General features: G+C 33.8%; 1 protein-coding gene across 1 annotated transcript in view; it reads right to left on the bottom strand.

Moving 5' to 3' along the window:
- Positions 1-12,265, bottom strand: part of Nipped-A (Transcription-associated protein Nipped-A) — a 936,100-nt gene that overhangs the window by 495,283 nt on the left and 428,552 nt on the right. Inside the window, exon 31 of the mRNA XM_090393977.1 lies at positions 5,786-5,984. Coding sequence (XP_090250103.1) covers positions 5,786-5,984 — 199 coding nt within the window. The remainder of the gene's footprint in view (positions 1-5,785; positions 5,985-12,265) is intronic.

Consider the following 12,265-nt stretch of genomic DNA (forward strand, 5'->3'; position numbering starts at 1 on the left):
AATATCTGGCACCATTAAGACTCTCGTCCATCAGACTTACTCATTCTGCTCTATTGAGGCATCTATGGAAGCTTCACAGAGTCCTATGCCAAGAAGGTCAATAACAGTTCTTGGGTTCCTCCATCACCTGGTGCCTAAGAAGTTGTCAACCCTATTACTATCCCTTATATCTAAGGCATTTCTGAGAAAATCACCAAACTACTTAGATCTAATTTGTTGAACTCAATGTGACTTTTCACCTGATTAAACTTTCTTCCTTTCTAGGCTCTGAAAAAGATAAATTTCCAACTTTTACCCATCTGGTGTTTTTTTATTGAATTCCTTAAAATAATCGGTTATCATACTTTGGTCACACTGGCAGGTCTGTGCCTGTTCATCGTTAAGAATATCTTGAATACATCAGATTCCATGTTCTTGGACAATCTGGACTTGCTGAACATGCTATTGTCGTGACGTTCTATTTTCATGTTGTGTTCTAATCTGCCATCTTGTTTCAAGTCACTCTTATTAATAAAACAACTAATTTGCAAATTGATCACCGATCCAAAAGTAGGGAAATTTATAATTATACTGCGCGACCCTATTTTTAGATTAGTCTATATAAAACAGTAGGATCAATTCTTAATTAAGTTAGCAGTCTTCTCATTTAGGCCGAATTATTTACTATTCTACTTGGGGCACCCGCAAGATTCGAATTTTTTATGAATGGTGCAATAAAAGGGAATTCAGGCAAACACAATATTTAGATTAACAAAATAAAACATTTAATATATGATATATAACAAATACAAGAATTCTACCTTTAAATGAAACAATACAAATAACTTAATACATCTTGCTAAGTCACTCATTCCAATTCAATGTTCTAAACTTTAACATACAATTCACAGCTTCAAAATTACAAGTTTTCTTAACTCAAGTTAATAAAACAAAACTTCTCATTTGATCAGTCTGCACATATCTATCAGTTGTACTTAATGTTTAAATTCACAGCAGGCACTAATCAAGGTAGACAATATTCCAAGCAATCTTATTTCGGACTTTGAACTTCGAAGATATGTTAATGTTAGAATAAACAAACAAGTATGACTACTCTTACCAGATACAATCTTCAATACATCAATTAATTGTGAGCACACTTATGAATTAACTTATTCACGTTAGCGGAACACATTAATAAAAATTCTCCAACGATTTAACTGAACTACTGTTAGTTCCGCTTCACTAAAAAAAAACACATCAATAAGGCACTGATATCTTTCCTTGTTTACTTTTCTCAAACTAGTTAATTTCAATATAATTCTTCTCAGGGCAACATAGAATTAAGACGTAATCCTAGACTAACTGGAACTAATCAGAATTTTTCATTGAATGTCCAGTTCTTTATTTATCCGGATATGGCATTAATTTTCTTTTACAACACAGCTGACTTAACTTGCAGCTAAGTATATGATTCACTATGTTTTGGCTCACTTCTAAACATTATTCTCATGAATTTCTGCCCTAGAGAACTTATAATTTTCTTCCACTTCCTTTGCTTGTATCCTACCTTCCTTCCCGCTCCGCAAAAACTTCCTCTCTCCTCTAATTAAAAATCTTATCTCTCTATATAATATCTTTCCTCTCCTTTTTGGTTCTAAGGTCACGCACTCTTCGACTCGTGCTTCTTTATTTCATGCGTCTCCATGACAACGCATGAACGTAAATATTTCGCTAATGTAATACAACACGCTACTCTTACATAAGTGATTACATAACATTAAATTTTCACAAATAAGAATAAACAAAATATTTGAGCTACTTATTCAGCTTTTTCATTACATATAGAATTAATTATAATAATACTTTTCGTTACATCATATATATATTTTAGTTATTATAAATTCTGCACATATTATTGCTTAACAAATTAATAGTAGGTTAAGTTTAGAATAATTATTTAAATAGTAATCCTTAATTAAGGAACAATAAATAATCTTTATACAAATTATGACTAATACATAATAAGCAATGTTAAATGTGAATGAAAAAAAATAAATTACACAACATAGTTTCATTCACAATTTAACACTATCATCGCAAATCAGATCCTTTAGAAAAAAGACCAAGATTCTACAAAAAGCCATTTTTTTTAGAGAACAACTGTACAAAGAAAGCTGAGAAATCTTACCTCATTGCCCAAACTGAATAGAAAAAAAATGGACTATAGTAGTTATCCCCATTATGTGAAATTATTCTTCTTTCACATATCCTGCCAGAGACAAATTGTTATGTCTCTCTCTTGTGCGTGCATGCACGCGCGCGCGCGCACACACACACACACACACACACACACACACACACACACATCAACCGCTAAAAAGGCCTGTGGGGGGGGGGGGGGGGAAGCCAGGAGGGATATACAGAGAGAAAAAAGGAATTTGTTGATGTGTGTGTCTTGAATAGCTGAGGATTAAAATCACCGGTGAAAACAGTCTTTCCCATGCTTTCCCAAAGAGCAGAGATATATGGAATGAAGCAGGGATGATGAAATGTTGGTTAGATAAGTTTGGACTTGTGCTAGTTGTTTAATTTGAATTTCATTATGCAATGTCCTTGAAATTTAGGCAAAAATTTTATGAAAAGAAACCTCGCACATGTTCTTCCTTTGTTAAATTATTTTTTTTTAATCCCATTTATTGAATTCCACTTATCCCTCTCTTCTTAATGGAGTATACACCTGCTTGGCTACTACATAGGTGAAAATTACATGATTCTTGCCAAACAAAGGAAGTATGGAATATTTATTTACTATTAATTCCTCAGACTATCACTTGCAATCTTATGTCATATACTTTGTTAGATAGTGGTCCCCAAGCAATAAAAAAAAAATTTGCTTTCCCTGTTTCAATGTGCTCTTTTCCGAATGAATGTCTTTTCAAGGAATGCCATAGTGAAATCTCTCTCTCTCTTATGATGATCATCATTCTCTGTTTATATTCTGATCATCATATTGTCTGTGTGGAATGACTTGGTTGATAAGTTCACCCTAATGATCTTGAAGTCGCCCATCCCATTCAAAATCTGAAGCCTACAGCAAAAAACTTTAGCATTTTTTTATGTTTTCATGGTCCAATTATTGTGCCTTCTCTCCTGATACAAGGATTACTCTCATAAAATAACTGAAATAATGATTGAACACATATGTGTGTTCAATACAAAAATTCAGCATACATTCAATGGCCTAAGTTTAAAACTCTGCCTTCTCACTCAGCTGACACTACACAGCCTATATCATGTATAAAATAATTATCAATCTAAAGGACATTTGTATGGGCTAAATGCATTAAGCTTCCCTTCGGCCTGCACTGAGCTCTCATAATGCGATTAGGGCTCTACAATTCCCCCTCTCCCCCTCTCATTCTGACAGAATAATGAGAACAATTGCTAAAGATAAAGCACATGCCATGACATTATCCTTTTCTTCCAACTTTTGTTTAGCTCACCAAGGTAAATCTACTCCATTACTCCACAAACAGCATGCTTGCTCTGAATGTTCGTAAGAAGGACATCAGAAAAATGCTCAAGAGCCCTGATGAGCATAAGATTTTAGCATAACTTGAAGGATACCATCTCAAGAGCTTTGCTAAAATCTTATGCTCCAGAATTAACATTTCTCTGGTATTGCCCATATAAGTTATTATACTCATCAGGTATCTCCCATGCAGATACTTGATGAAAATATCAGTCATCAATCTATTTTCCCGCTGCTGTCAGTTCAAAACTTGAAGATGGAAAGGGGGTCATTAACAACCAGCTTTTCCACTACCTGGAGACCCATCAGTTAATCAGTGATCACCAAGACGGATTCTGCCATTGTTGTACCCTACCTCACAGCATACCTGCTTGCTTATCTAACTCACCTTTAGACACAGGAAATGGGAAAAATTTGGGGAAACTGTGGCTTTCTCTAATATTTTCAAGGCATTGAATCATATCTGGCATCAAGTTTTTCTTACCAAGCTACCACCTTATGGTTTCACTCCTATCTTTTGTAATCAGACTGCTAATTTCATTTCTGGTTATTAATTGCATGTCATTGGAAGCCTTCATTTTATCAGATTTTATTATTAATACTGAAGTGTTTATGTTTTTGCACTTTCACCAAAACTCTTTTTCCTATACATCAATGACTTTCTCTCTAATATCTCTAACCCTATCCATAGTCCTGATCATGAGCGTACTCTTCCTTCTTTTTCTTCTTTTGAGAAACCTTGCACAACCCAATGATTCAAACTTTGAGATCTTTCAAAGTATTAAACACTAATTAATCTTCTTGCCATTTTATGTGGAATGAAGATCTAGTGAAGTTCAGTACCATCAAAACAAAGTTTCCCTCACTTTTGATAACATACCAATTTCTATTAAAGACTAGTTTTCTCTTCTTGGGCCGAGTTTTTCATGTACCACATTCATAACCTCCTCAGCCTCCAAAAAAGTTTGTTTTTTTTTTATTATTTTTTGTTTGAAACACTGTTTCTCTCTTGCTAATATTTATAAGTTCCAAATCTGATGAGGCTCGGAATATTCTTCTCGCACTTTGAGTATCCTCCATCTCTTTCTGTCTCTCTGACATACACAGATTCCCTACAATAATTTTCTCATAGGTCCTGTTTCTGCCTTTTTTATAGGTGCTTTTATAGACATGCTGAATTGGCCACTTCTGTTGTCTGCTAAGCATGTAAGAAATCAAGCAGCTGCTGGAAATATCCACATTCAGCTCCACTCTCGGGATACTAAATGAACGCCTTTCTTCATTCCATCCACTCCTTTTTTTTTGAAACCCTCTTCCCTCATATTGTTTTCCTCATGAGTAGAGCTCTAGCTTTTCAAGATGCTTGTTAATAGATTCGATCTTCTACCTTCTCCAGTTTTCTCCACCCATCACACTCTTACTGGTAAAATTTCAAGAATATCCATGACCACTTCCTTAAATATTGATCAATACTATTACTATTCTTCAATATGGGGAAAGTCAAATTCAATGCTTCCAAAATTCCTGCTTGCTTCATTTCTCAATACAAAAAAATGTTGTACACTGTCCACCTATTCCTTTTTTTAAAACCATCAAAGTCTCTCTCCACTCAAGAAGAGATTTCCTCTCTTTAACTACTTCAAGCTCTTCCTGAAGAAGTATATCATCTGTAGTTGTGTGAACAAGATGGACTTTCTTCCCAGTGCAGATGACACTTTCATCCAAACAAATGCATTATTCTTTGCAAATCTGACTTCTTGAAACTCTGTTAATAATAATAGTTTTAAAAAAAATGATAAAATGAAATTTAGCAGATCTTTACTTTGTCATAGTAAAAGAAAGAAATATGAATTACAAGAATAATGAAAAATTACATTATCACATTTCTTCAGGGAAAGGTATGCAAAAAAAAACTCTTCCATCAACGTTATCTGAATATATTATAATACAGGAATACTATAAAATGCCTTGCACAGATTGATTTCTAGCATAACCACATTTTATAACTTCTTTCATTATCAAAAATTTTCAGTCTGTGGTCCTTCAAATTATAAGATTTGTGGACCAATATTCAGTTAGTATATTACAAAATCAATGCTCAATGTGTGTGTATATATATATAAAATGAATATTTATGAAACGTTAACTGCACTGTAATGACTTACTACTTACTGTAATGACTTAGTATGTCAAATAGTATACATACTATAAGTAGTAGTAGGTAGTAAATTCAACACATAAATATCAGTAGGATCAGTATGAAAGAATTACCAAAAGTAAAGAGCCTGGGTTCAAGGGTAGTACAAAAGGTGTTTCCATCCATCAGCCCAATCTGAGCATTGGCAGGCTGGTGTCGAAGCAGATGTTTCTTCGGTGGAATCATATCAGCCAACACATCTTTATGAGGTTCCATAATTTCTGTTACTGTTTTGTTTGAAACTCTGGCCAAAACTCTTAAGGAATGCATAGCCTACAATGGAAAATAAAGAAATGTGAATAATGCTAAATGATAAAGTCCCCCTCCCCCCCTTCACTAGAAGGAGATTCAAATAGCAGAATCAAAATAAGCATAAAAGAAATTTGAAATTTATAATTAGTATGTCATTCATAAAAGTTGGTTGGACTTTTTAGTAAACTTTATCTTTGTTAAAACAGAGTGATTAATTCTATTTGCATATTTTACTCTTACATGCAGGTTGGTAGTTTGGGCATTATGCCACCAGAACAACTACAATCATATTACATATGCCAAACTTTACAACAGTACATAGGGTAAAATTTTTCCATTATGATTGAATGAAATGCTGAACTATAGAAATAGGACAAATGGGATGCATGTACTTCACTGTTAGGGTGAGTCTATTTGAATCACATTATTGCTTGTTTGAGACCATAACATACAACTGGAAATAAAACATTTCAACTAGTATAAGTTATTTCTAATAACTGAATAACCTGCAGAGAACTTTGTTTTAAAAAGATGTCACTGTGCTTGGATCACTTCAGAGGTGCACAAGGACTTAGTCTACAGTCCATAGTGGAAGAAAACTGTTACGGTTTGCTTCACTCTTTTGATCCTGCAAGCAGGCAAACCAGGCTTGAGAACTTAATGCTTCTACAGACATAGGATACACTGGGAGGCATGGGGCTAACTACCTTATCCTTGTGTACATTTGTGGTTAAATGAATAGAAAAAACACTTGACAAAGCAAGGTAAAAGAGGGGAAAGGGAAGAAGAAGAAGAAGAAGATTGACCACTTAGAAAACAAAGTACTTACCACAGCTACATACAAGTCCCTAGTGTGGTTACACTAGGTTCATGATGTGTTTGACATTTGGCCCCATGGACAAGATACTTTGGATGTGTTTGTCACCTACCTAAACAGCCAACACCCCAAAATCCACTTCACAGTAGAAAAAGAATCTACTAACTGTTTATCTTTTCTTGACACTTTACTCGCCTGCCTGTCAGATGGATCACTCTTTTTCCATTTACAGAAAAACCAACAGACAGGAAGATATCTACATAAACAATCACATCATAATCCAGTCCTACATTATGGCATTACAAAAACACTTACACAGAGAGCCAGAACCATTTGTTCTAACGATACAGCTTTGTCCATAGAACTCAAACATCTTTGCCATACATTCTCGGCCAATGGCTACAATTCCTATAAAATAGATAAAATACTACATAGCCCCATTACCCCCTCCTTCCCCTAATACACAGGAACACAACATTACCATTTCTATTTCCTATGTCAAAGCTACATCAGAAAAGATAGCCAAAGAACTGATGAAACATGGCCTTTTCACAACATTCAAACCTCATGTTAAATTAGCAACACTGATCCTTTTTTACTTAAGTTTACCTAAGGATAAACTTCACCCTCTAGCACACTCTATAGTGTATTAAGCTCCCTGTGACTTGGCCTACTATGGGCAGACAGGAAGATCTGTTATCCACCTGGAAGAACAAAAAAATTACATTCACTACCATTATTATGGCAAGTCAAGATTGTCAGACCGCACTTTGGACACCCTTCCACACAGGAAGAAAGCTAATGTGCTATTTAGAAGTTATTACATATTCGAAAGATTATTTTCTGAGTCAGCCATGGCTATGAAGAATTCTCCTAACCTGAACCAATGTGGCTGTATTGATTTGCCAAAAGAGAGAATGTTATCTTAAGAGTAAGTCCCACACAGCTGTCAATTTTTTTTTTTTTTTTTTTTTTTTTTTTTTTACAACATTAGATGGCACCAAAATAGGTAATCTTTTGTCCGTTATAATTGTATTGTTTCACTTATTCACTGTTGCGTATGCATGCTGTGTTGGGCTCTGGTGATGCAGATTTGAAATTCTGCAAAATATTAGCAGTTAATAAAACATCTTTTTATAAAATAGTTCGTTTGGTGTTGTTAATACCATTAAAATTATGTCATCAATTACAGTTATATATAATTTATGGGTACTCCTATAATTTCTACTGGCATGTTAATTTTTTTTTTATTTTTTTATTTTTTATTTTTTTTTTTAACCACCTGCATCTGCTGTTTGCTAGCAGGCTACATGTGAATGAGATTACCATTATTAACATCTTGGTTATGCACAGCTGGATCTTTCCTCATATGTGCACTTCCTGTAGGCCTATAGATATGCATATGAGGAGAGAATCAGGAAATGTGGTCTTAAGATTAGAGTGCTCGGGTCTTCAAGATTAGAGTGTTCACACATTAAGTCATCCATTCAACTGATTCAAAGTTGAACAGCTATCAGATGTGAATTGTAGACTCAATCAAATACACAAACATTATTCAAGAAAAGCTGAAAGAGTTTGAAAACAAGAACCAAACCTTGGAGATTTAGTGGCAAACCCTGAAGAAAACTGATTGATTCAGCCAGAGAGACATATGGTGAGGTAATCTGTAAGGATAGAAAAGTCAGCAACTCTATGGTGGGAAGAAGTTGAAGAGGCAGTCAAAGAAAAGAAGGAAGCATACAGAAAGTTCCTGGCAAGTATGTCATCTCGTGCTCTTATGGAATACAGAGAAAAATGTGAGAGAGGAAAACTTTGTGCAAAATTAGCTAAACAAAAGTCACAAAGAGACTTTGGTTGCAAAAATAAATATCAGAAAGGTGGTAAAATATTCTGGAGGATATTGAAAAAGCTCAGAAATGGAGGAAAGAGTGACGTAAAAGGAATTAGAGATGATAAAGAGAACATGAAAACTGAGGATAAAGATATTCTTAATGCATGGAGTAATTTTTTTGAAAGATTTGCTAAATGTAACAAGCAGTGACAGCAAGTGCTAGAAAACAACAAAACAAGAATGCCATCAGGAATACATGTCTGTAGACAAAGTAAAAAATGCTATCACAAACCTGAAATGTGGAAAAGCAGCTGGAGTGGATGGATGATATTTAAACAGAAATGCTAAAATATGATGGTATAAAAGTTTCACAGTGGCTACACTACGTAATTCAGAAGACCTGGTGAGAGGGTCGAATTTCAAATGATTGGAGTAGAGCACTCATAGTACCCATCTTTTTCTCAAGCTCTGAGAATCACAGAGGAATTTCTCTACTGATTGTTCCTGGTAAGATTTATGCAAGTATTCTTGAGAAACAACTAAGAAAACTGTGGAGGAAAAGCTCGTGGAATAACAAGCTGTTTTCAGGCCAAAGAAAGGTTGTCAAGATTAGATTTTCATTTCAAGACAAATAGTTGAGAAATCATGGAAATATAACAAGGATCTGCGTTTAAGATTGTAGATCTGGAAAAAGGCATATGACAAGGTACCAAGAGGAAACTCTTCATGCGCTCTAGTTATAGGGGTTAATTATGGCATTACATCAAGCAATACATAGTTTCTATTTGAGTTGTAAACCAGCAGTTAGAAATGAAGAAGGTATAAGAAGATGGTTTGATGTTAAGTCCGGTGTACATTATTTCCATTGCTATTCATCTTCTATATGGATCATATTATGAAGGAAAGTGGTATTAAATCTGATATCAAAATTGGAGATGTTAATCTCAGCTCTTTACTTTATGCAGATGATGTTATACTTGTAAACAAATCCAGGCCAAGTTTGCAGGATTCCCTGACCCATTCGAGTAACTACTGTAATAAATTTGGTGTGAAAATCTGAATTCAAAAGACAAAGACAATAAAAATAGGCAGAAACATTGGTAGGTGGATTAGTACATTAAAAAGTGCCTTAGAAGGCAGAAATATAAGATCTGATAATATTGGAATGTTGACAGATACAGGCTAATCTGGAAAAAAATTGTTGATAATAAGTTAGCAATGATGTAACTTTGCTATAAAAATTTTTGATTAAAAATTTAACATAGGTATTTGTTTTATTATTATTATGTGACAACTTCAAGGAATCAAACTCATTGTTGGAGGACATATTACTCCATTACAACTCACTGTCTACTACCATCAACTGATGTCATCCACTGCCTACAACCACAAAGATATATTGTCTGTAAATCGTATATGTTCTCATGATTTGCCTGTTCTTATTCTAAAAAACATTATCACACTATGAAGTAAAATATCAGTAAATAATTATTTAGTTTTCTTTTCATATATATTTATATTTTCAATTTTTCGTTTTAACAAAGAATGAATACTGATACCTATTGTTTTACAAAATCACCACTGGTTGTGACCCAAAATGAGACACAGTATAGATGAAGCAGGGACCACTGATCTGCTACCTGTTTTAAGGAGGATGGAGATCATTCAATATCTCGTGTTTTTGTCTTAGTTGACAAGTGTGTGGAAGGAAAGTGAGCTTAGCTTTTAGTCAAAAATGAGCCCAAGGAGCATAAGCTACAGTTGTACTGCTGTAAAAATCTCATGAATGTTTTGCTTATTATGTACATATTTTTTACAGTTTTATATATGCTCAGTGAAAATTTTCAACGAGGAAAATGTTTTGTTATATGATAAAGAAATCTAAAAATATATATACAGTATGTATGTGTTCATGCATTTAGTAATGCATTATATGCTTAGTATTACTGAAGTTGCCATGTGGTTAAGCAGTGCAATATAAAAAAAAAAAAACTTAAATGTAGTTATGAAAATATTAATCTTGCTTACCATATGTTGTTATCTTTAAGGAGTAACATGAAAATAACACTGTATGTATATTATTGTATATGTTTGTTTACATTTTTGTGTATACGTCGCTATTACTGTACAACATGCGAGCACTACAGAAACAACAGCCATTGTGCCACTTGAGTTTCACTTTGAATCTCAGTAATGGACAAGCATTAGTTGATGTTTTTAGAAGATCTGTCACTGGGTAAAAAAATACTAAGTAGCAAATAGTAGCCAAGCAAGGTAGAAGAGCCAGAAAGGTCTAATAAACTACCGGGTTTTAGTTCTCTAATCTTGTAAAAGTTTTTATATGCATCTTTAATTACTCTCCAAGGATACAGAACTGTGAAGTTAATAATTGAAGGGCAGTAAAATATACAAAGCCTTTGTATATGAGAATATTTTGTGCTTAATAAAAGGCAAGTGATATATGGAATCTGCAGTATAATTCATTTTATTGAAAATGCAATGGGAACCGTCTTCTTAATGCAGTCTTCATGTCTACTTCAGAAAAATGAAAGAAAGAGGTGTTTAAGGAAACAAGTTTGCTGAAAGAAGATGCATGCAAGTAAAATAGTTAAATGAGGCTTTTAACTTTCATTATATTTTGAAGAGCTTGAAATATAAAACTGAATGGATAAATGAGTGGAAACAATAAAGAAATGAAATAAATAAAGGAGGGTAAAGATATAAATTGCATTAAGAAGTTTCCATGTAGTCAATTGAAATTACAGAACTTTTAGCTGAATGCTATGTTTAGATTGTTTTATGAAGTATTTAATGTTATCTCTCAGAATTGTATTTAACAGTAAGAGTATGAGAGAATATTATTGAGATCAGAGTAATTCTAGAATGGTCATTCAACTATTTGTATGTATTAAAATGCTGATATTTAGAATAGCAGAAATTAATTTACTACTTTTAATTGTATAAGGATCTCCTTGGAGAGATATAGTGAAGCACTAAGAATTTGCCTCTGTTTGTATATATGTTTACAATAAATATTTCGAATTTTTTATATAATATCCAAGCTTCAATTTTTAGAATACACAACATGTCATCATCAAATTCCTGACAACAACCCTCAAGGGCTGTACAGGATACGATAGTACTACATCAAAAATTCACATCATTACGAACTTCCTATCTACAATTTTCCTCCAAATCAGTCTGTTACTTGTCAAGACTCCAACATTATCAGATCTTATATTTCTATCGACTAAGGCACTTTGTACCGTATCAATCCACCTATACCTTGGTCTTCCGCCGGGTTATTTTCCTGCCATCCTGGCAGAGAACACTTGTTTTGCTAATCTTACCTCGTTCAATCTGTTTAAGTGACCATACCACCTGAGATTAGCTTTGCTAATGCATTCCTGGATGCTGACAATGTCAAGTTCTTTCCTAATATCCTCGTTTTTAACATGATATTGCCATTGATGCCATCTGTTCACACCTCTAATCTTTCTCAGAAATCTCATATCTGCAGTCTCTAGTCAAGTGTTTTTACTTTTGACCCAGCTCTCAGATCCATAAGTTAAAACTGGTTTGAAATTAACTTGTATACAGTTAATTTAGTGTTCCAACTAATTTTTCTCTTATTCCATATGAATTTATTCAATT

The sequence above is a fragment of the Typopeltis vanoorti genome, chromosome 6, assembly GCF_054136105.1.
Source record: "Typopeltis vanoorti isolate ZY-2024b chromosome 6, IOZ_Tvanoo_1.0, whole genome shotgun sequence".
NCBI lineage: Eukaryota > Metazoa > Arthropoda > Arachnida > Uropygi > Thelyphonidae > Typopeltis > Typopeltis vanoorti.